Here is a 26,249-nt window from a genome sequence, read left to right as displayed (position 1 = left end):
AAGATAAGGAATGCAACGGAAAACGAGCTACGGTTCTTTATTGTCAATAAAATGTATAACTTTCATTATAGATAAATACCCCTAAATCGTAAGAATGTTGCCTCCTCGCTTTCCCTCTCGACATTCATCAAGAACATGCCATTCTCGATCAAACAAACACCAACAAAAAACAAAACAAACGAACGTTCCAATTATCAATCATTGTGTTCGTGTTCATTTCTCTCAGGCTCCGCTGGTTCCGCATCTGCTTGTTGCCCGGGATTGTCTCGGGGCTGTCCGAAGTCGAAGCCACCCGGTCTTTCCGCTTCCGGCATCGGTTCGTACTCCGGTTCTTCACGTCGATCGAAAATCGTTTGACTGAAAAAAAAGATAAATCAATAGCATACCGCAGTGATTCTAAAAAAAAACATCAAAATTACTGTTTGTCCGAGTTTTTATCCCATCATCCTTTGCATTAATTGCTTTTGCAAGTCAATTACACTTATTGACAATACAAAAATAATAACTTGCACGCATTACGAATCGAGATGAAAAGGATTGTGGGATCGAATTTCGGTCAAATGTTAAAAGTAATAATTTTGACGTTTGCATAGCGGTGTGCTATTGAAATGGCCCTAAAACACAATTTTTTTCACAGATAGCCTTTACAGGGTATTTTGAGCCGTAAATCGGATCTTAAAAATATTTCACTAGGATGTAATTTCGCGAGTCAGCAATCTCACACGATTTCAAATGTTTTATCTTTGCGAAGAAGCAAAAACCCAAAATTTAATATAATCGAACAAAATTCGAGTGATGAATAGAGCTGATATCACAAATTCGATATCACAAACTGAAGAAAGCAAAGTATCAGCATAAAATTATTTTTATTTTTACTATTCAATAAAAATGCTAAGATATACTACATAAAAATCAAATTATAAAATGTTTTCTGATAAAATCATTGTTATTTCGTTTAAATCAAACTTGAGGTTCTAGCACAAAGAAATGTAAACATTTCTTACATGAATTGTGGAGTCTTGAGGATTCTGAAGCCTCCTGGTTGCTGTGGGAAAACGTCTTCAAGAAAATAATATATGTGACCCACTGCTATACCTGAAATAACAAAGACAAAGAAACTTACAAGGAGAATTTAAACAACCACTCATGTCTTTTATTTGTAAATTCAACAGCTATCATATACCTTTATACAAGCGCTGCGGGATTCTTTATTAAATTTCGTGATTTTAGGGTACGATGTCTAGTTAATACACTCTTCTCGAGATGCATAAATTTATTGTTGTCCTCGTTATCAAACAGATTTCATTGCTATGAAATTATACATTTAAACCAATTTAAATTCCCAAAAGGCAAACATTAACTTTAAAACAAAAGTGCTTGAAATTCAAAATGTCTCATGAAGTGTAAACAACACAATCATCATCGTGAATATGTAATTTTATAGCAATGAAATCTGTTTGAAAACGAGGACAACAATAAATTTATGCATCTCGAGAAGAGTGTATTAAAGAGGACGGCGCGTAGAAATACAGTGACGAAAGCCACTTCGATTGATACAATACAGGTATGAGTTTAGATTTAAAACGTCAACAGTTGTTCTCGGCAAACATTATATGATAAGTTTTGAATAAGAATAGATTTTTCTTACCCATCAAATCGACCACAACAGAATTTCCCAGCAGCAATGAGAATCCTAATAAAACCCAAGGTAGAAAAGGAGCTTGAAAATTCATCAATCCAAAGAAGTTCATTCGCACATACAAGTTCCTCCGACTCCATACGTATACTAACATAATTGTGAATGCTTGACCCAAGAAAACCAAATTGACAAATAACGCTATTATCTGGTGTACAATGTGGTATAAAAGTTAAAGAAACAACTTTTTTACATGAATGAACAGCAAATCGTAAAATTGGAATTTGATTATAAGTGAAAGATTGGGCTCTTTCTACGGGGGGTGGAGGATATAGTGTCCGGTAGTGTGAAAAATCTACAAAATTAGCCTTATCCAGGGTGTAAACTTTCTCTGTTTGAGGGTAATTCTGAGTGTCCAGGGGGTCAACTAATGCTTGTCCGGGTGGTTAGACCTGTTGTTCGGGGATTCAAAAGTCACAATGTCTGAGGGGGTAAATTTCCAAAAAATGTTATATCCTCCACCTCCCATATTCAATTTTTTTCTGGGAAAGCCCATTACGCTTTCTTGAGTGAGATTTTATTTCATTTTTGAGAGTAGAAAAAGGTTTGATTGTGAGTCAAATAGTAAGTTAAAATAGAAAAATTTTAAGCAGAAAATAAAGCTGATTTTCAAGTCTTGTAGTATAATATGGGACATTCCAGAATCTCAACACAAACTATATAGATGTTTTTAAAGTTCGATAGGACCACATGCACAAGCCTGAAAATAATCTGTTATTAATCCCTTATTTCTGCAAGCAAGAAAAAGAGAAAGTAAATATTCAGAACGCAGGATAACGGTAATATAAATCGGTAAGATAAACCAAAATAAAAACAGACTAAAAAATGTTGACTCTTAAACTATTTCTGGTGAAAAAATCATTTCAAGAGAAAAGGATACAGTCATGAGAAATCCACCAAATAAAAACATCAGCACAAAATCAGCTGATCGTGCTCGAAATGAACCTTCTTCTAACATCCGGCAATACCGATACCTGTAAGTCGAATTTGTGGTTAAGGTCGAATCATTTGTTAATCTGTTATCAATTGACAGTGCGCCCGGCGTGCGAGTCAGATTGAGGGGGCCAAAAATCTGTGTTGCTCACCAAAGTTTGGCGACGTAGGAAGTCTTCAACTTTTCGCCCTTATTTTATCCCCTTAAACGGTATATTTGGAATTTACATAAGATGACAAGCTTCTCAATCGCAAAACTGGGCACTATGAAAAATATATTTCTAAGTAAAAAAAAAATACTTTGCAAATTACTGGAGACCATTGCTCCCTCCCCCCATGACGGTGGCCATAATTGATGGTTTGATGAGTAAACGTAAGACGATTGAAAAGTCTAATTTATCCTTTGGAATTCTTCGGAGCAGGCAACTTAAAACATATCTTATTATTATCATTCTTAAAAGACGAAATATTTTCAAAATTTCTTAAATACCCTGGGAAAAATCATTAACAATTCTATGAAGAAACATTTTATTGAAAAAAGGATACGTGAATATCATGTTAAATAGAAAATTGAACCCAAACGTCCCAAAGAACAGGAAATTTGTGACAAGCCTCCAGACCTGAAAAACAAAAGAAAACATTTGGATTGTAACAAAAAATATTGCATGGAATTTCGTTAGTTGGCTGATTGAGACTCATTGAAGGATTATCTGATATTCCGATGGCGTATTGGCGGCCGCCCACGCTAAAGCTCTAAAGGAGCGGACCAATATACCATCGGAGAGGTTTAGTAGTGGCCCTTTGATGTGCCGACAACAGTCGGGTTCAATGGCTATATCTTCGCTTGCTCAAGAATTTTGTTCGTCCCGACTGAACAAAATTTAGCATGAAAATGTCTGCTGCGCCGACCGTCAAAAACTAATTTTATTTACAGTTTTGGCGCTTCAATGACAAAGCAAATTTCGGATTCAAGAGGGGCAAGTAGTGAAGAACTTTTGTTAGATTTTGGTTGTTTTTGGTTTGTTTTGGTGGATTTTTTTTACAATATAAATGTCTTTATACTTTCTTAGTATTACTTTTAGTATTCAGTGTAATTTCTGTAAATGCACCAACCTTTTAAAGATTGTTTTTTGCACACAAATGTTGATTATTTTTTGTTTGTTTTGGTGGACTGATTTTTACTGATTTTTCTCAAATCCAAACTCAAAGATTATAAAGAAACAGTAACAGGTATGTTCCTTATGCTTTTTCAGTAAGTTTCATGTTGGTATAATCTTGTGCGGTCCTATCAAAACGACTGTTGACCGCCAGACAACTGAACACAACCGACTGACCGACAACAGTCAAAGTCAGTCAAAGTCTCTAGCAGCAGTACAAATATGTGTACAAAACAGATAATTTTGTCTTCAGAAAGATCTACAGACTTCTGTATAGGTAGTTTGTAACTTACTAACGATTAACCTCACTTTTTGTGTACCAACAGAACAGCCCAATTTTGTAATTTTACAGAGCACATTGAAAATTCACTTTTGAGGTCCTGAAAACTATGAAGGTTAGTGTAATATTTATCGAGTATGTCTAGGTAAGTTGGAAAAAGCAATAAATTCATGTTTTAAGTTGTATTTTCATGTAAATGAAGCTAAATTAGGGACTGTTTATGTTTGTTTACTAGTACATGAATATGATTCCGAACCATTTTGAATATGGTGCTAGTCTAGAAAATATTACAAATCTGATGCGAATCCGATGTGTTATATTTTCTGACTAGCACCCGCATCCGATTTTGAATGAGATGCTGACTTGCTGTTGATCGTTTCCAAGCTCCTCACAAAATGTTTAAACGCGGTCAAGTCAAATCCCGTAATGCAAAACTTCCAGATGTTAAAATATGCCCGACCTTCAGAGCAAAGCGTGTCGTAGCATATTTCCACATCTGGTACCAGATAAATTGAAGGAATGACATTACAGTGTCACAGAGGGGGAACCATAAATTTTGGAAATTTTGATTGGGGGAACTTCACTGATCTAAAGGCGATCTCGTAGAGGACCTGTTTAAGCAATAAAATCAGCAAACTTTACTTAATTTTTCAAGCAGTTTCAAGGCTATATTTTCAAGCTTTCCAAAACTTTTAACTTGATTTAAGGCATTTTTATGTTAACCATATGGGGGAGCCGCAAAACCGTAAAATAACTGGAGGAAAGCAAAAATGAGGAGGGGGGGACGGAACAAGAAAAATTTGAATACATTGGGGGATAAAAAAGAGGGGGGATAAAAAAGAGGGGGGCATAAAGAATGAAAGGGAAACACTCATCTAATTGTAAATTAGAATATTTCTCAATAAATGATACACATTATATTTTTAATAAAATGTTGTATACTTACTTGACCATGTTTGAAAATGAGGTCTGGATTGAAATACAATTGAAAAGGGTTCACTACGTCTAATTGCTGGAATAAAAAATGAGAAATAAATCAAACAAAACTAGCTAATCAATATTCACGATTTAATAGCGCTCCGCAACGCTACGTCATAATTATTACTTTTCACTTTTTTTTACGTTTGGATTTGTACGAGTTGCAATCCCACAATAGTTGTTTTGAAGAACGTGACAGCCTATTGAATAATAAATTATCTTGTCTCTAGGTAACTGATGTGGAGTAATTATATCTTGTCTCTAGGTAACTGATGTGGAGTAATTAGTTATTCAATAGGTCGTCAGGTCCTCCAAAACAACTATCCAATGCGGCTCAATTAAAGATGCGTGCAAATTGTTATATCCTTTGTCAACTGATGCAGTTAACTTGCAAAAGAGATTAGCGCAAAGGTTGACGGGGATTGGAACTCGTACAAACGCATCAAGAGTAATGATTATGTCAAAAATAAAATCTATTTAGATTCAGCACAGTGTGCGCTATTGATGAATAATCAATCAATCCATCAAAAGGTAATTAAGCCTTAAAATCCTAATTAACAATTGCGTATCAATTTTATGCACCAATCCAAATCCAATCCAGCGATATTATTGGCTATCAATTTGTTAAGTAAGTAAGTATTTATTAAAAAATGTATTTGGTTTAGAAAATCAGCCTGATGGCATTTACCTTATTGGAATTAATTTTTGCGGGAATTAATTTTAGCGTTTTTCCCGGTTTTTCATCAAAATCACGAAAATTTGAGCCCGCAAAAAAATTTGAGAGTTCAAAACCACGAAAATTAATTCCCGCAAAATACAATTTTTTACAATTTTATTGAAAAATTTGAAAAATCTCAAGGAAAATGAAAGAAAGGAAAATTAAAACCCGCGAAATGCAATCTTTCAGATATATTTTTTTGACCGCAAAAAATAATTAGTTCCCACGAAAATTAGTTCCAATAAGCCAGACGTTACTAATTGATAAAATCGATTATCGATTAAAATCGATAGCTAATCGATAATTAATCGATACACATTTCCCGTAATTTATAAAACAAATGCGCGCGCATTATTTTGATGCTCTCCACCGTTTGGGCTCTGGAGGTAAACAAACCTGTTTTTGCATGCGTTTCCTTAGGGAAAGTTGGTTTTTGAGTTTTTCTTAAGCTCTGTCGAACAAAATCTCCTCAAATTTTAGTATGTTCAATCTTTTCATGATATTATGCCACCCTGAAAATCTTTTGCCAAAAGAAGATCGCTATCAAAAGTTAGAAGCTGAAAACCCACTTTCCATAACCCCTCGCAGGCAAAAACGCGTGCGTTTACCTCCCAAACAATTTTATACACAACGGTGGAGCGCACATTTTCACGGGCCGTTTCTGAGAAGTTTGAATTACAGGAAAGGTGTATTGATTAAATATCGATTAAAAACGATCCTATTTGAGATATTTTACTAACTAGCCCAGAGAAAAATTTTAAACCTTTATTATTTGAATGCATGCCTTTTTAATACTCAAATATAAAAATAATTAAAAATTTTTAACTTGGTCATTAGTCAAAAAAGTCATTAAAATTGCAGGGATTATTCCAAGCACCAAGCAATGCCGCCGTTTGTACTTTCAAATTGAGTTTTTAACAAAGGCGTAAGCCGCGATATCAGAGGCTGGGGGCGCCTTGAGCCCCCCTGTGGGTCCAGGGCTAGCCCTGGTGGGGGGTTCAGAAAGCTGAGCATATTTTTGTCTTAACTGGCACTTTAAAACGGTTAAAATTGAATGAATTTATAGAATTTATCAATGAAATCAATTTGAATTGAGTTTAATGCCATCGTCTAACGGGGGCATTTGGGTGCTTGGAAAAAACACTGAATTGATTAGCCTCTGCGATGGAGTGCAAGGCTGAAAGCCACATGAATATGGTTCATCCTATCAGTTAGTCACACTAGCGTCCCGCCAAAATGCGTATCAAAGATTAATGCTGCGAAAGCGCTATATCGTTTACTTGACTCGCAAGCAAATAAATGCACCGCAAAACTTCTAAAGGGATTTATAGGCCATGGCCAGTGCCACCAAAACGTTTCACTTTTTTTCAAAATATCCGTGACCAAGCTTTTAGAATTAATTTTGGTCAATTTGAGGGTGCTGATTCGGAATTTAAATGATACCAAGCTTGAAGACAATTTTATGGTCAAAAATTGATTGAAAACAGGGAATTTCCCCTCAATCTGCATAATTTATGCAAAATTATAGCACTTTTTTACCACAAAAACGCCCATAACTTTTGATCTAGGAAAGTTGAGACTTTGATATAATACATTTTTTTGCTCAGTTGGAAGAGTTCTATCACATGGTTAATAGGTCTTTTTTGATTTTTAAGGCCCCCAAAAATCACGAATTTTCAGGGCTTACAATTTTGCCTTAAATCGCAAATAATTGCAAATTACGCAAAAACTGCGGGTTTTCAAGCTTGGTAACATTCAAATTCCGAATCAGCACCTTCAAATTGAGTAAGAAACATATCAAAAAGTTGGTCCCAGACATTTTGAATTTTTTCTTTATTTTTGAAACATTAAGATTAACAATCCACTGGCCACGACCTATTATTATAATGAAATTAACATTTTCAAAAACGAGAAATTGCCTAAAATTTGAGCCAAGCCAACCTTGAAAACTAATTTGAAGATCAACTTCCCAGGAAAAAGATCAACGGGGGAGACGGAACCCACCTAGATCCGCGCACCGCCGGATAGACTACTTCCCGGAAATTTTGCCGGCCCTCAAACAATGACCCATTTACATGTGCGGAATTAGGCGTCAATCACATATAAGTTGTGTACAAAATGCTTTGAAAATTATTGGTAAAAAATCCGATAGATTTCCGACTTTCCGACTGAAAAGTGTCGGATTTTTAAGATAGAAAATGAGTCGGTCGGACGACGCGAACACAACTTATTTGTGATCTACGCCTTACTTTTACTTAAGCGTATAAACAAGGCCTTAAAAATCGAAGCGCTGTTTGGGGAATTGAATGACAAAATTTGGTTGGTTGATATTCTGGTTTATACTGCACGTTTGCAATCGGACATTTTGTCTCATTTTAAGTTTGTAAGTTTTAATTAATTGTCTTGGGTGATTGAGTGCTAAAAACTTGTGAGTATCGATTAGCTATCGATTATAATTTTTAATCAATATTTAATCAATTAATCATCGATTTAGGCGTCAATCACATATGTTGTGTTTGCGTCATTTCCAGCCCCAAAAAGTGAGTCCATCGGCACTAAAATCGTCAGAAAAGTGCGCTCTGAACCTAGGCAGTCGGTCAGCACTAGAATCATCGGAAAAATGCGCCCTACCTGAACATAGGTTTGTTCGCACGGCAAGAATTTTCAAGCGCACTAGCTGCATTAAAATCTTTGTTACATATCACGGTTTCAAAAAACAGTCGCAACGCAAACAATCTTTGAAAAATTACGGACGGAAAGCTTCTTTGAACTAGAGCTAACACTGGATGATCCAATCGGCGACTAACGATGAATGTATAAAATGCTTTGAAAAATATTGGTAAAAAATCCAATAGATTTCTGACTTTCCGACTGAAAAGTGTCGGATTTTTAAGATAGAAAGTGAGTCGGTCGGACGACGCGAACACAACTTATTTGTGATCTACGCCTTATCTTATAGTAAACGTCTGGAATAAGGTACTGTAGTCACACTTATAGGAAACCAAGGTTTCAGGAAAGTCAGCATCATTGAGAATGGTTCTGCAAAGTAGAAAATTTGAATATGGCCCAACGTGAGTCTTTACACGGTTATAATAATAATAAATAATCCACAGCTTTTTCAAAAATATTTCTAAAATTTAGAGAGAAAAAAAGAAGTTTCAAAGCCCTTATTTTGCATGAGAAATGCCACTTTCAGCAATAAGCAGCTCATATATAGCAAGGAAATTCAAGGATAAAGTAAGCTTACCACGGCAGCAGTTGTAAAAACACATGCAGTTGTATACAATCGAGTTACAACTGGAATTTGCATATATTCTTGCTGGAAAGTTTGGTACGCCATTTTGTTTGTTTTGATTTTTGCAATCCGCATCTCTGACCTGTATCAAAAACATCTCCACGTCGGAAAATATTTACTTTACGGAACGATAATTTAACCTATATTAACAAGATAAAATTGTATTCGGCAATTTCATAAGGGCTTCATAAACTTGCAGGTCAATGAATACGGGACATGACCGAAACAATTTGAACGTGTAATCTTTTTTGTGGATCAACATTCAGCCAGTCAAACAGTCAAAGCAGCAAATATAAAATTTACCAATTTCGATAATTCAGCCAAATTAAACTCTGAATAAATTATCATCTGATTTTCATACGATGCCATCTGCAAAGTCCGCTTCACGGGCTTCTACAAATTCTACTGAGAATGTTGGAATTAGTGTTAACGAGAAAATTCTTCGGGGATGTCACAGATTATACGTCCCAGCTGAAGGAGATGAAGAGACAGGTATTAAAATTAGCATATATACTATTTTATTTACCACAGCGTTAGCAAGATAGTCAAAATCAGAGATTTTAAACTCAAGAAGTCAGAAAACCAGGCGGTGTCAATCAAACTGTTCGATTATCGAACCCAATCGAACACCTATCGAACCGGGAAAACTTTCGTAAAGTTCGATGACGGTTCGAATATACGATTATAGTTTGATCGCAGTTCGATGAATACGATTGAGGTTCGATCAGTTCGATTAAGATCGATGAAGTTTGATTAAATCAATTTATACGTTGCTGCCAAATTTTTTATTTATATTCCGAGGGCGTATTGACGGCCGCCCACGGGCCATTCTCGCGGGCCATCCTATATCTATCCCATCGGATGGGACAAGCTCTTTGGTCGTTAATTTGTAAAAAAAATATTTTAATTTTTATTACTTTCTTTAAAGAAAGTCAGTTAGTCACACTAGGAAATCTAGCTTTCAGAAAAAAAAACATCAGTCATCTACAGGATGTATTTTCACAACAAGGATGAGAGTTACCTGAATCAAGTTTGCAAGACAATTAATTAGAACTTGAAAGTTTGAAACAAAATAAAACGTGCAGCAGCCAAAATCAACCAACCAAAGTTTGTCATTCAATTCCCGAGACAGCGCTTCGATTTTTAAGGCCTTGTTTATACGCTAAAGTAAAAACAATTTCGCACGTGTAAATGGGTCAGTGTTTGAGGTCCAGTAAAATTTCCGGGAAATAGCCTATCCGACAGTGCGCGGATCTAGGTGGGCTCCGCCTCCCCCGTAGATCTTTTTCTTGGGAAGTTGATCTTCAAATTAGTTCTCGAGGTTGGCTTGGCTCAAATTGTTTAATCTATGGCTCAAATTTTAGGCAATTTCTCATAGTTTTTGAGAATGTTAATTTCATTAAAAAGCGCCGGGTTATTTTTTCATGAATCCCTTTAGAAGTTTTGCGGCGCATTTTTTTGCTTGAGAGTCAGGTAAAGGATATAGCGCTTTTGCAGCATTAATCTTTGATACGCATTTTGGCGGGACGCTAGTGTGACTAACTGAAAGTGTCATCTCTACCGTGAGTGGTCCTAAATCTGACAGCCCTGCCTAATTCCAACCCCCCAAATAACTGTTAATGTGTTATAAAAAAAATTCTATTTTTATAAACACTGCCCCTCCAAGTTGAATGATAAACTATTGCAAGAACTCTCGAAACAAAACATTTAAGTTCAACAAGATTGCTATAACGTGAAGATGTGAATTAATGTAATTTTAAAAAGTGTGAATTGTAAAAATAATTACTTTTTATGATGCTGTTACTATTGTTGTCATTTATGACGCTGTACATATTGCAATAAAAAAGTATAAGAAGCAATTATTGTTATTTGGTTTAATTGGTTCAATGTATCAAATCTCTCAGTTTAGTTGCCACTTTTGTATCTTCGTTGCGTCACAGCGAAAGGTTTGTTTTTATTTTAGTTCATATCTTTGAAAGACCCCATCAGATTTAGGCAGCGCTGTCGGATTTAGGACCACTCACGGTATTAGGGGACCCGTCCATATTCATTTGACAACGCAAAACGTCAAATTGACGTTATCCTCTGAACCCCCCCCCCCACCCCCACAGATAACGTCAAGCAATGTACTGATGTATACCAAAAGTTGTAGCCATTTTTCATCAAAGTTATCCCGTTCCGTCGCAAAGTTCGTACTTGGTTGTACCCGTGCGTGTATGTGTTCTTTTAACTAATGACCTTTATTTAAAAAGAAATTAAAAGCTCCACTTGGCGCTAGGTCCGTGCCGTGCTTTAGGCGTACCACCTTCTTTGCCCACTTGTGCGATGTCGTTCGCTTGATCGCGCAAACAATGAAAATATGATGTAATGATATCATAGCGCGAACCACTGGGATTATGCGAGCAGCAAATTTTCATGTACTTCATACACGAATATGTTTTTGAAAGCTTATAAAGTATTATAGTGTGGTTGGTGGTTACAAATATCCGCGATTTTCACAAAAAGGTATACCTTTGATTTCTTATAACGTCAAACCTAACTTTTGAAAACCCCCCACCCCCTCATAACGTCAATTTGACGTTTTGCGTTGTCAAATGAATATGGACGGCTCCCCTTATTTCAAATGAGCAATAATGAGTGAAGCATACGGTGCCTGTGTTTTGATTAAACAACCTCGTAATTTTCTGAAAGGTAAAGATCATCGAACTTTCATCGAACTTAAATCGAACTCATCGAACTAATCGAACTTTTTACTGACCGAACTAATCGAACTGCTATTGCTTCAAAAATTGTGAGTGTTCGATTAAATTCGATTAATTTTTTTAATCAAGCTTTAATCGTTCGATGGAGTTCAATTAGTTCGATTGGTTCGACAAGTTCGATTGATCGGGTCTGGGATAATAGAAAATTGAGAAAAAAAAGAGGATGAATTGGGCCGGCTATTCCAAAAGAAATTGCACAGGGGTATTGACAAACTCTTTTCACTTACCCCTTCCTGGAAATAATAAATAACAAACTATCCCCTGGAAGTTTTAGGGGTCAACACCACTGGAAAGTTAAATTTTGTGAAAAGGGACCTCTCTGGATCTGGAAAATGACTATCAATGTCAGTTTAGGAGGAGGAATATATATTATAATACAAGGATTTTGGGATTGGCGGGTCCAAGCAAAATAATTTTAGCTTTACGCGCAAGGGTAGTTGAGCCCGACTGGGGATGCAGCACATCATTCCTCTCCTATGGAAAATTGGCCTGCTCCTTTAGAGCTTTAGCGTGGGCAGGATTGCAATCAGAATATCAGATAACATTTTGACCAGTGATGCTTTTGAATATAATGTTGAAAATTCAATTTCATTAATGGCTGAATCATCTGAATGATCATCCTCAAAGTCCGTAAGTATTTTAATTGACCCAAGTCCATCATCTGGGGACAAATATTTTTTTGTAACCATGTTTTTAAGCAGTTTAAAACACTGTTGAAAATCACTTGCAGAGAGAAAAATAGTGTTTTTTTTTAGCTGCTCCGGAAAACTCCGGAAGTTACCAGAGCGCCGGGAGGGTCCTAAATCAAAGCCCAGGTTCTCCCATGGAAAAGTTTGTCAATACTCATGTATGGTTTATGGTAAATGTGTAGAATTGGTGATTGAAATAATCACATAACTTCCTCACATGACTAAAGGTTCAATCTCAAAATAAGTGTCTTGGAAAATTGGAAATCTTGCAATCCTGTTCTGCCTTTGAGATTGGCCTTTTTGTCATATGAAATCATCGACTATTCCTCTACATGAAAAAAGGGCAATCTCAATCTCAAAGATGACCACCACAGTAAAACTCTAAATTTCATAAGGTATTAAACCTTAAGTCATGTGAGGGACGATGTGTTTGCAACGTTTTTAGGCAAAAAAAAATCAGTTGGTCAGTTGGCAAAAAAAATGTAGGAAAAATGGATTTTCAAGCTACTATGCTATCAGAAATTGAAAATTAACGGCCTGCTGTTATGTGTTTATGGAGAGGGTCTGTTGACAGGGTCTTTGGATTTCACGATACGGCCCTCTTTTTTTAAATGCAGCATTCCTGTTTTTATACCACTGGGGGATAATAACACTTCCCCGTAGACCTATAGGAATAAGGGTCGGATATTATCTCTGTTATATATATTTTTTGAATTTGAATTCTTCTTAAAACAATAAAACGTATGATTGAAGTAAAGATGGCGGGTGAAGTGAAAGATGGAATTAAATTGAATTTTGCAACTTCCCTACTCAAAATAATTGAGATATAATATGAAGGTCATAATCACTGATAGAGAAAATATTTTTTTCCTCTCTAATTATTGCTAAACAAAGAAAATTAGTATCAATCAGCGATTTCGATCTTCCTATTATTCCTATCTCCAAAGAAGGGTGTCAAAATTAGAAAAGGGATGTCAACATTAGACCAACTAACAGTAGGGGGGACTTTGGTCAAATAAAACTGTAATTGGGGTAAGAAATAAAGTTCCAACTTGATGTTATGTTTGCTGAGTTTGGATGGATCAAAAGTCATAGAAATTAAAACTTAAATCACTTAAACCTTGCATATTTCAAGTTTGGGGTATATTGAGAAGGTAGATAGGAGCTTTTCAGCACTGAGTATACAACTTTATACAACTTGGGGCTACGGTAAAACTTGGTTGGTTTTGTATATAGAATTCCATATAGATTATAGATAAAATATTGGAATGCGAAAAGTTTTTTCAATTTTACGTCTAATAGACGATATCGGCTTAATGTGAAAACTCAGAATTGACCCCCGAGAATCCTTCACAATGCTTTGTGCGGAGAAAAGTTCACTGTGAATTTTTTTGTGGGGAATTCTCGGGGTCAAATCTGTTGTATATTAGACTGACTAAGATTGATTTACTACAAGAAACATAAATATAATTTTTTTATTTTATTGAGTGATGTCAGCCTAATATATTCATACTCTTCTTGCAAATAGGCTTGATCTCTATTGCTAAATCAGTTGGTATCTCACTACTTGCTCCACGAAAGAAGATCACTGTCATGTTGATGGGTAATCATTCAGCTGGAAAAAGCTCCTTCATCAACTGGTTGGTAACACCATATTTTTAAGGCTTTTAAAATTGTGACTCCCTAAACAATTTTAAGTATCTGAAGATTGGACAGGTCTTTCAATAAGGGCTTGTAATGTAAATGGCAAGTTTAACAAGCAGTCAGGACTGGTCTAACAAGTGGCCATGAATGCCTATTAGGAGCCAGGACTGTTCAAAATTAGATTTTCAAGAAGATCTGAAGGCAGATGTAAATAAAAATTTGACTGCTACTAACTGTTCGTACTGTATTAAGAACGGTCCAACTTTAAATCACTTGGGATGATCACAATTACTCCTATAGTAAGAGTTTTTAATTTTGATGGGGAATTTTAGCACTGATATTATGATGATTTTTATATGGTACGGTATGGTACACAGGCATGTTTAGTGACCATATCTGCATCAAAATGGAATTAAAACTACATTTTTTTTCAGATTTGACTTATTGAGCGTGGTAGATCATTCTTCTATTACAATAATAGATTCTTGGAGCTAAATTGATCTTTGCTAAAATTTCTTGTTGCTGGAATTTCTTTTTTACAAAATAATAGACCTTTTCTATTCTGAATAAGATTCTCATTCCCATTATTGTAGGTATGTTGAAGAACACATTCAGAGGACTGGTGTTGCCATAGAAACTCAAGGTTTCACTGTTGTAACCAGTGGAAAGAAAAGAGAATCCCTTTTGGTATACACTTATTTTATCTTCACTTAAAATATTATTGGATACATAGTAGATCCTATTCTTTGATAGAAAATGTTTTGTTTTATGCATTTTAGTAAACTGGTCTGAAAATTTTCAACTACCATTTTCTCAACTAAAATATAAGCAAGTTTTGTTTCTTTCTAAATTTTTAGGGAAATGCATCTTTCCATCTCTTTCCACATTTGAAGCCACTGCAAGAAATAGAAGGTTTGAATTGTTATTGCTGTTAAATATGTCATGCTTTCAAGTTATACTTATAGTCCTACTGTGGTTACCCACTGATAATTTAAAAAAGAAGTACACGGTTGAAAAAGAGTTATACTATTGAAAAGAATTTTCCAAGATTAGAAAGAAATTTGAAGTGTTTCTAATGAGATATTTCCCAAACTTATCACATTTTTACCAAAGTGGATCCTCAAAAAATGTTTTAATACTTTTGATTGATGATAAAATGTCTTTAATTTCATACTATAGTAACCTCTGACGGTAGTAGAACTGTTGAACAAGTTGCAACTTCGTCCAAAATCTTTCCTAGGTGTTCCTGAGTATGTTACCACAGAAATTTCCACTTCCAAGCAAAAGAAATTCAATTTGGTGATGTTTGTCGATACGCCCGGTTTGGTGGATGGTGATATGTTATACCCATTTAACGTCAACAAGTCGATTGAGTTCCTTGGTATAGATTTATCTTAATCCTCTTCCCTCTGAGTGATCACTGCTCAACAAATCCTTTGAAAAATCTGTTTGATAAGTACCTTATTACACAAATATTACTAGGCAAGTATTCAACGGCCTTGAAATTAACACCAAAAAATTAACACAAATTTTATTGCTTTTTAAGGACACCATAGCTGGTTTTAATTAAGGGGGTTTTATTAACACAAAATTTTTCAATTCGTGTTGATAAAATTACTAGTAATATTCGTGTAATAAGGTAGTCAATTATTTCTTTTTAAAAATGAATTTTTATACTTAAGTGTCGTTTCATTTTTTTTTAAATAATGAACTACTATTGTTTTCAGGTGGTCTTTGTGATTTGGTATTTGTCTTCTTTGACCCCATTGGACAAGCATTGTGTAAACGAACCCTTAATATTGTGGGTAAGTTTTAAGATGATATTATTTTTCATATCTTTGTAACCAGCTCCCAGTTTCTCAGTTGTCTTTATTTTATTTCAATGTATTTTATGAATGCTCTGAAGAGCTGTTAAGTATAATGGTTCCCATTTGTTCATCCACATAGTGAGCAAACTTCAACTTGCCTGATTTCTAACAATTGTACATTTGAAAAAAGGACAGCTGCTGTAGCTTTCATAGCATTCTCTTCAGGGACTAAATTGTTCTCCTGAATTTTTATTGTATCATTCATATCATATCATTCATATTTGCTTTATGGTTTATTTTAGCCAATCAGCTAGCAAGCAATGAACAAAATATACTTGAAACTGTTTTGATCTCGAGTCTTTTCATTTTCTTTCTCAGAGCATCTGAACGACCAATACAGCGATCGAATTCGATTCTTCCTCAGTAAAGCAGACACAGCGGGGACAGAGAGTGACCGACAACGTGTTCTAATGCAGATCACGCAAGAACTATGTAAACGACCTGGTCTCAACAAATGTGGTTTCGATATGCCAACAATATTCGTCCCATCTCTGGTTGATAAGGTTGGTCCTTACCTCCCGTGACTTTTCATTTCCCAATAAATAAACTCTTCTCTTGCTTATGATATTTGTTAACCTACACACTTTTTTTTATAAGAACATCCAAAATCTTTGAAGCCTTCAGATGAACTTCTTTAGTTTTAAGCCTAAATATTTTCTCAACTTGTTCTTATTTTCACCATTTTGTGAGCACTTTTGTGTTTTGGGTGTTTCAGAGGCGGCAAAGCCTTAAAATGTTCTTAACTTGTTCTTAACATTTTAACCATTGAAGCCTTATGTTCGATTTTATAGTTTGTTCTTATAATAATAAGAACGTGCTTTAAGTCTTCAGAAAGTAAATGAATTACACGCCAAAATCTTTAACCAATCTTGTAAATTTACGAAATCCATTACATCAAATTTACGAAGTAGACTCGAATTTTTGTTTACATTTCAGCAACCACGTTGTGAGAATCAAATCGACAAAGTGTGCAAAGAGATCGACAGAACAATCAATCAAACAATACAACACACTCTCAACAAACTGGAACAAGACTGCACTGAAGTCAACAACAAAATAGAAGTCATTTTAGAAGAAGACAGGTTTGTTCGTCTTATTATTAGAATCGTTTTTCTTTGCATGGTCTCGCTTAAATCATTCGTTAGTTCTGAATTATTTCCATGAATAGCTGGTCAACCTTTTTATTTCCATGAATTACAATGACATACAATCTTAAACCTCACATTCTTCAATCTAGTTCAAGTGCGAGAGAAAAAAACAGGTTTAGCGGTTGTTTGGACCAGTACAAGATAGTAAAGATTAGGTCACCAGGCCATTTTTTATGCCCTTTTAGCGTCCGATGACCGGACGCTGCCCCTCCTGAAATCACTAAAATTTTGGTAAAAACAGCCTTTTTAGCGGAAAAACACAAAAAAAAGTGCCCTTTGTGCCACCAATGGACGCTGCCCTGCCTTTCTAAAATATGGCCTGGTCACCCATATTATGTTTATTATTCACCAATATACACCAATAACTCAGTCGTGTCACGAGTGCAGGGTTAGTAATGTCTGGTAAGCGTGGTAATTCTCCCATCCTAGGGTAGATATCTATCCAGGGATAGGCCCATTCCAGATGATGTGGAGGGTTCACTTCTCTTCTCTCTTCTCTTTATACAAACAATATAATGGTTTCACTAGCATTTAATGCTAGTGAAACCATTGGTATTTTGAAATCAATCATAGTTTAATTTATTTAAGACTTTTCACTATTTTCACCATTTCTTGTTTAGAACTCAAGGAAATGCCAACCTTCGAGCAAGTATCATCAGTTTCTTCTTATTCATGTTAACCCTCATGACCGGCTTCTTTTTATCAATGAGTTACATCAGGTTGGACTTCCTGAAAATACAAGAAACTGAACCCTTTATTGTAAGTAATATAGTTTCTTAGCTCTTTTTTACACTTTCTCCTATACACAATGTCGGTCTAAATCTATTGATGTTGGGGGTTTGACTTATGGATACCGCAAGATTTAGCTCAACGATCGAAATCATTTTTTTAACCCTATTCGGCCTAGGCGGGGGGCTGTTTCTGTTCGGAGGTCAAATTATTAGTAATAGCTCCTGAAATATTTAATAGCTTTTGCCATGAAATTTTCTGTAAATTCCTAACTTTTATTTAGCTTCAAAATAAAAAAGAATTTGACACCTAAAAGTTTTCACACCTTGAGCATGACGACATTTCTGACAGTAAGGTGTCACAAAAATTGACACTTTTCCAATACAAATTTATTTTTTATGTCAAATATATTGTTTAAACCGTAATTTGTTGAATATTTGGGATAAAATAAATCCCATCGGTTTATAATCTGACCGAAAATTCAGCATACCAAACCCATTATGTTTTGTTGTTGTGACACTTTTAGATACATAACGTATTGATTTTTCTTTCTATTTCAGACGCCAATCGAATCATTTTGGAAAGATTTGCCGAAGAATCAAGAATTTAGAACGCGGACGACTTTAGGTGTCATGCTTCTCGTCCTTATGATCGCTACAAAATTATTCTCAAGGTAAAAATTCATTGCTATAATACACTGCTATAAAACATGAAAAATTCGCTGCTAGTACACTACTATTGGAACACCTGTAAACTTGCTCGTAGTAGTTTTCTAGGAATGGGTTCCCCCTCAGAGCCCTTCAATGCTGCAAATTTATACTTTATGACCTATATATGGGTGGTAAGATTCGTTACTGCAAATGTTTAATTCTTCTCTAACTTATTTTCTTAGAAAAAAGCCAACGTTATCACGAAAAGAACGAAGAATGCTACAAGAGAAGAACACATACGTTGCCACTCAAGTCAAACCTCTTAAGGTATGTTCCTCTTAATGTCTTTTAAATGTATCGCCCGAATCGTGACCCTTTAACTTTCCTGAAAGTATTTTGTAGTTTATTTATATGAGGCCAATACACTACAGGCCTTGCATACGCACAAAAAACTTTTCAATGTTAAACTTGTTAAACTTAGCCGTCGTGCAAGAGTACAAACATTCTAAAACATTTTGTTATTATCGATGCTAATCTCAGGAGAGATTTTAGTTTAAAAAATGTACAGTTCGCATTTTATAAGTTCATCTTTGTTTAGTTGATTTCTTCACATATTACACTGATCTTTCAATTTCAGGCCAAATTGTACACCGAATATTTAAAACAAAGCATTAGTGATCACGACTTATGATGATTTTCAACATACAAGGATAACAACCAACTAAACTTAACGAAGAATTCGGAAAGGCGACTTTGACAAGCAGCTATGACTACAAACATACCTAGGAATAATTTAATCACCGACTATGGTTTTCGATATTCCCAGAAGGTGTTGGTCGTTTACGTAGAGCCTGGTCTATTATTTTTTCTTATTTTTATACAATTTGTATAGTGAAATTTAGATGTTGGGAAATTCGTTGAGGCTTTTTAGTTCGAAGGTTTTTATAGCTCCAATTTCGTATGTTTTATTTGCTCTTCAAATATCGGTAGGAAAAGCACATTTTTATATTTTTAGTTAGAATTTTTGCAATCCTTTATCGAAGTCACCTTGCACTTTAATTTGTTTGGCACAATTTTTGATGAAATACAAAGGAAATCATTGCCCTGTTTTTCACCAGCTCCCCAATAAGCTCCAGGTGACAAAATCCCCGACTTCTGCAAAAGGACAGTGAACAAACTTAGTTTTTATTTTGCAATTTATTATTTAAGATAATTTTAGTTCACCATTTTCATTAAAATCATTTCTATGTTGATGTTCTATAGCTCAATTTTTAAAAATAACAATTTTTTGAAATTAATTTCAATTATTAGAATACAATAGTAACTTATTTATACAATGATATTATTTGGTAATTCCCGTTATTGTTTCTGTGTTTTATTGGTTCCCCGGGAGGTTTTAGGTAATAAGGCGAAATAGGTACTACAATCATGGATAAAATACATATTCGAGAACAAGTGGTTTAGCTGCAACAAATTTTTAACACCACAAATGATGAATGATGTTTAGGTACTTAATTTCAAGCCCTCCGGGGGGGGGGGGTGGCAATTCAAAAACGACCATACGTGCGACCCAAAATTAGGCCTTTGGAGTCGGACTCTTTCAACAGTGCAGAGAAAATTTAGCCAAATTTGAGTAAATTTGGGGGCATTTTCTTTGTTTTCACGTGGCTTGTTTTTCGAAATTTGGCGATATGTTTTACTTCCTATCCTGAAGTCTCGAGTCTAGCCCTTCGGGCTTGGAAGTCAATTTCCCGGGTTTTAAGCTTTTGGAAGCTTGGATGACCGAGCGCATGAGGCGATACTGTTATGTCCAAGTATTTTCCTGATATCCGATAACTAGTCTCTGTAATCCCGATTTCAAATTGATGACGACGTCATCACAAATTTTGTAAACATTCGATCACATGTGACGTCAATATGGCGGAAAATTGGTCGAAAAATTTTGGAGTAAAATCTAGTTTGGGCAGGTTTGGGCTGAAAGAAAGCAATTTGGTATGTATTCGTTATACTTATGTAGCTCAAAACGATCTATTTCAGAGCATTCAACTTTAGATTAACAGTGCTATTTGCTACTTTGGTTTTATACTTGATGTTTGTGTTTCACACTTTTCTCTCAGTTCTCCCCCAAAACAGAGGGACCTAAAAGTCAACCTTGTTCCCTGATACTGCTAGATAATACCCTGGATTTGTCTGGTTTTTGAATGCGTAAGATTACGTAATAGCATACCGCAGTGATTCTAAAAATAGACATTAAAATTACTGTTTGTCCGAGTTTTAATCCCATCATCCTTTGCATTAATTGCTTTTACAAGTCAATTACACTTATTGACAATGCAAAAGTAATAACTTGCACGCATTACGAATCAAGATGAAAAGGATTGTGGGATTGAATTTTGGTCAAATGTTGAAAGTAATAATTATGACGTAGCAAAATTGAAACGATGAAAGTGAAGGAGAGAATTTAGAGTTTCATCGATTTTTGATAATTTTTAAACTTTGACGTTGAGAGGTGGGGGTGGGGGGTTTACAAATTGGCGTCAATTTGACGTTAGGCGTTGTGGTATAGTGTTCATTGACCTTGGTTGCTGCACAGGCAACTGAGGTTCGATTCCCACTTGCAGCAATTCACTTGGCGAATGAAATTAAGTGAATGAACCTTCGCCCGGGTGTCAACCCATGCCGTGCAAGGGGAATAGGGTAGTCAGTCCAAGGTGCTGATGGGCGCTCATTGAAAGAGTCTATAGTCGCTAAAATAGGCCTCAAAGCCTCCTGCAACTCAACCAAATAGAAATAGAAATAGAAACGTTAGTCGTGGGAAGAATGGATATGTGAGTGACCGATATTTTTATGACGTATTAGGCAGTTCCAGAAAAAAAACAATTACCCCCCTGTGGACGTTACTGTTTTTTGGAATTTTCTATTACTTGGAAATCCTTAGAAATTTTGTAAAAGGTTCCGGAAAATTCAGGATTTTCCTAATCATTTGGTCATTTTTATCGGAAAATCCATAAAATTTGCTCTAAACGTTGATATTCAAAAAACTTAACATCCTTACAAAAGTTGTCTTTTGATTTCCCAAACATTTGTTTCAAGCATTCACTTCCACAATAATTTATGTAATTACTCTTTCGGTCAGTCAGGTTCAACCATAATGCGTGTTTTAGTCATATGACTGAAGTGCCTCTAAAATAATCCGGGATAAGTGTCGAAGCAACACAGATTATTTTATTAAAAGTAAATAAATATCTTTTGGCATTGACGATCAAATATAAGAACGAATTTGTGGTCAAGCAAAAAGAAGCCCTAAGAAGTTTTGGAAGCATATCCGGAACTCAATGAAGACCAAAACGGGAATTTCCCCTCTTCTCCTTGATCCAAATGATAAATCATCACTTCGTTTTACTGATGAGGATAAAGCTGACATCCTACAGGATCAGTTTTGCAGTGTTTTTACGAATGAACCTGCTGGATCACTACCTGAGTTTCCATCACGAACAGACACAGATGTAGCATTCGATCTAACAATCGACATGATCAAAAAGGAACTGAAAGATTTGAATCCTAATAAATCGCTAGGACCTGATGAGATTCACCCAGTCATGCTGAAAAAGCTGGCCTTTTACATAGCCGGTCCTTTACATACTATCATGGCCAAGTCCTTCGTAGAAAGTAAACTACCTGATGATTGGAAGACTGCACACGTGTCCCCGATCTACAAGAAAGGAAAAAAGAACCTTGCAGAAAATTATAGGCCCGTTAGTTTAACATCAGTTGCGTGTAGAGTAATGGAAAGAATCCTAAAGAAACAAATAATGGAACACCTCACGAATGAGAAATTGCTATCAACCAAACAACATGGGTTCATGGGTAAACGATCGACAGTGACACAACTACTTCACTACTTAGACAAATGTGCAGACTCGATATCCAATGATAAGGTTGTTGACGTAATCTATTTCGACTTCGCAAAGGCATTTGACACCGTTCCACATCGCAGATTACTAAGAAAACTCGAAGCGTATGGTATCAGAGGAAGGGTACTTGGTTGGATGAAAGCATTTTTGTCCGATCGTTACCAGTATGTGAAGGTCAATGGAAAGTTATCTAAGAAATGCCAGGTGCAAAGTGGTGTACCACAAGGAAGTGTCTTAGGTCCACTCCTTTTCGTTATTTACATCAATGATCTAGCTGAAGTTACCAACTCAGAAATGTTTCTCTTTGCCGATGACACAAAGCTTGTTGAAGAAATAAATAACGCTGAAGATGCAATTAGACTGCAGCACGATATCGAGGCAATGGAAAAGTGGTCTGGTGACTGGTTGTTGAAATTCCATCCTGACAAGTGCCACGTGTTGACACTAGGGAAATTCTGGAACATTCAACATGCACATCCTTACGAGATCGCTGGCTCTGTCCTAGAACATGTTGATCAAGAGAAGGATCTTGGAGTGATTATTGATAGTGAATTGAATTTCGAAGAACACATCTACACCAAGATCAAGAAGGCTAACTCGATCGTTGGATTGATTAATAGAAGCTTCGACTTCCTTTCTCCCGAGATGCTCCGCACACTTTTCATTGCATTTGTGAGACCTCACCTTGAGTACGCGCAAGCTGTTTGGTCTCCACGACTGATCAAACACTCTGATGCAATTGAAAGTGTTCAACATAGGGCCACAAGACTTGTCGGTGGTTATAGAAACCATTCATATGAAGAACGTTTACAAGTCATGAACCTACCCAGCCTCAAGATCCGGCGTAAAATCGGGGACATGGTGGGTGGAAGTATATAAACATCTTAATGTCTATGATAAATCTTCCCTATGTCAGAAACTCGTTCTTCGAAATCGACCTCAACGTAAGCACAATCTCGAATTAAAGAGGAATTTCGCTGAAGACGGCATTAGAGGATACCAAACGAATTCACTTTACTATAGGAGCATTGATACTTGGAACAGTTTGGCAACCAATGTTGTAAATGCACCGTCCGTAGGGAAATTCAAACTAGAATTGACAAACGAATGGAAAGATAAGATCTATAAATTGTAAAGATGTAAGATTGTTTCATAGAGGTCGATAGACCTGAGAAATACACTTCTATAAATTATAATATATTGCATTATTTCCTTAAAATTCAAAAATACACAAATTCGTTTACATTCACGAAAAATAAAAGGATAATGAATTAATATAACATACTAAAACTCCTCTGTCTTTTAGTTTTAGTCTCATCTAATTTCCGACCTCAGAATGTGCAAAACGCCCATCCGCCCAAAATCCATGCAAGGATCAAGGGTTTGTGGTGTCAATATTGGAGTTGCAAAGCACTCCATCTCCAACAGTAGTGGCGACGTTCGTTTCTTTCTCATTAATTTCCTCAACAGCAGTCTCAGCAAGCATCGTGAACAGCTCTGTTTTGTTTGTATCGTTTCTCATGAATTTCTGGAAATCCTTGATGTAGATCTTTGTGTCTTTACAGATGAAAATTCGGATAATTTCTCCCCTGTTCTCTCTGGTCTGGCTCTTCAAACTTCGTTGCTTGTACACGTCAAAGACGACCTCTAGCCTCTGGATGTTTTGTGAAGCTACTCTCAATTTACTGGTCAATTCATCTTTGCAAAAGTTTCCATATGTGTTGGATGTTTGAGGACGGTTCATGTTGACAAAAGCTGCCCCATCGACAACTTTCATAGTTAGATCTGGTGCCTCATGCTTAACTTCTACCTTTGTTTCCAAGCATTGAATGAAATCCGATTTCGATGTTGCCTTTCTGAGTTTCCCGTATTCAGAAATAGAAATCGGAAAAGAATGATTTTCGTGGGCAAAGAAATTTTCGAGATCACCTTCTCTCGACTGACAGGCCACATAAAGATTGGCGTATAATCTTCTTTCAGCATTTAAAGTCGCCAATTTCTGTTTAGTTTTGGATGCCTTCATTGTGTGCATTTGACGGAAAAGAAGTAATTCTTTGCGTGGTAGATTTTCGTGAGTGACGAGCTTCTGTCTACTAATCTTTTCTTTGCCCAACTCTTTAGCATCTCTGGCTGATTTGGTTGCACTGTCATCGAAAACGTGTCGTGAAGTTAAATGCATCAGATTATTTTCCTGCTCTTCAAAGGGATTCCCATACTCTTGAAAAGGTGATATGAATGCTGACCTATCCTTGCGGAAAGTTTCCTCAAAGCTCTTTGTGTCTTCATGGTGTTTCTCTGGCATGCAATCTTCTTCTTCGCTCAACATCTCCGCAATGACTGGTCCACTGACAGCCCATTTCAGTAAAGCTTTTGGGTTGTCAAGTATTCCAATGTTTCAACCATCCGTCTTCAGAACTTTGTTGTTTTGTTCGTGTGCTTGATCAATTCCAATATTGAAGAAGACGTGATTGCTTTTACGGATAGTGAAGAATCCTTTTTTGAAGGCTTCGTATGTGTCGTTTCCTTCGAGTGCTTTAAGGCACTGCAAAAAGGAATCGAAGTCTGCTTCTCAAATCGATTATTTGTTTGTCAACAAATGCTGACAGGGGGTGACACATGACATTTGACACTTGTCTCCCTTGAAAATTTTGATCAGTTGATCATTCTTGACCTCTGTGCCAAATGTCATGCTTTTATCACAATTTGCACGATTGTTATAAATTATTCACTCAACTCCACGATGACGTTTTCATAAGAGCAATGACGTCATCACAAAATAGCACATTTACTGCTGACCAGTAGTGAAAAAGTATTATCCACTTTAATTGCAATTAAGATGAACAAATGAAGACTTTCCAATCTTGTTTTGATTTTCTGAAAGCCACAAAAAATATCTTTTACATATTTGCCGGTATTTTTAACATGCTAATGAGATTGACTTTTAAAAAGCTCCTAAAGCCTGTCAAAACTGCCTAAAGCAACGATATTAAGCCAGCCACTGCAAACAACCTTCCAGCAGTCAGCCAATTTGTTTTGTTTTAGTAGTAGTAAGTACCTTTTCTCTAGCTGTCTATCCAAAGGTAGGGGGCCACTCAATTCCCTAGATTTCTCCACTTACCCTTGATCCGTCTCTTTAGTTACTGAGCAGTCAAGTAGACAGGCATATCAAGTACCATTTTAGAAATGTTTAGTATGACCCAGCTGAGGATCGAACCCACAACCTGCGCACCGTAGCTGGATGCTCTATCTTCATGTTACGGCTGTGCTATGTTTTGGTTTTCTTCATTCTTCACAAAAAGTTGATGGCTCTGCAACTCACATAAATCATTTGGGCACTAAAATGTGAACAAGTGGGCTCGCATCAAACAATCATTAGATTTAAATGCAGGTGGTCTAGATAAACCTTACCGTAAACAATAGACAAACTTAAAACAAACTAGACTGTTAAATAGTTTACAGTCCGGATATGTAGGCTATCAAATTTGGTGAGACTGTTTTTTTTCTAGTTATAATAATTAATATATCCATAAAATAATTACTTTATATTCTTTCTCCCCAAAACTACAAGGTCGTAAAAAAATTTAGAACAACACTATGGCTGACGAAGATGGTTACACAATGGTTTTGAGGATTCCGTTCCCAACAGAAAGACATGCAGAGATTGCATACAACACACTCAGGGTAGATAAGGAACCCAGCAGAGGAGGCTGCAAAAAGACATTAAAATTAGAGGCTAATATCCTTCATGTCAACTTTGCTGCAAAAGAAGCTAGAATTTTGCGTGTTGC

The 26,249-nt window shown here is 36.0% G+C and overlaps 2 protein-coding genes across 2 annotated transcripts; one reads left to right on the top strand and one right to left on the bottom strand.

The window, feature by feature from the left end:
- Positions 1–96: 96 nt before the first annotated feature.
- LOC136807605 (derlin-2-like) lies at positions 97–9,160 on the bottom strand. The gene is made up of 7 exons (XM_067064196.1): positions 9,010–9,160; positions 5,013–5,078; positions 3,176–3,249; positions 2,577–2,670; positions 1,649–1,844; positions 1,005–1,095; positions 97–357 (listed from the first exon to the last, which is right to left on the bottom strand). Exons 1-7 carry the CDS (start codon positions 9,130–9,132, stop codon positions 195–197), a joined length of 807 nt encoding a protein of 268 aa, XP_066920297.1. The 5' UTR covers positions 9,133–9,160; the 3' UTR covers positions 97–194.
- Positions 9,161–9,273: 113 nt separating this feature from the next.
- Positions 9,274–19,887, top strand: LOC136807604 (uncharacterized). Its single transcript, XM_067064195.1, has 12 exons — positions 9,274–9,549; positions 14,037–14,148; positions 14,746–14,839; positions 15,010–15,064; positions 15,393–15,533; positions 15,880–15,957; positions 16,339–16,523; positions 16,957–17,102; positions 17,789–17,927; positions 18,458–18,570; positions 18,790–18,874; positions 19,185–19,887. Exons 1-12 carry the CDS (start codon positions 9,420–9,422, stop codon positions 19,236–19,238), a joined length of 1,332 nt encoding a protein of 443 aa, XP_066920296.1. The 5' UTR covers positions 9,274–9,419; the 3' UTR covers positions 19,239–19,887.
- The last annotated feature ends 6,362 nt before the right edge of the window (positions 19,888–26,249 follow it).

Source organism: Clytia hemisphaerica, unplaced genomic scaffold, assembly GCF_902728285.1.
Source record: "Clytia hemisphaerica strain Z4C2 unplaced genomic scaffold, Clytia hemisphaerica genome assembly, whole genome shotgun sequence".
NCBI classification, from domain to species: domain Eukaryota; kingdom Metazoa; phylum Cnidaria; class Hydrozoa; order Leptothecata; family Clytiidae; genus Clytia; species Clytia hemisphaerica.
This window is presented reverse-complemented; position numbering and strand designations above follow the sequence as displayed.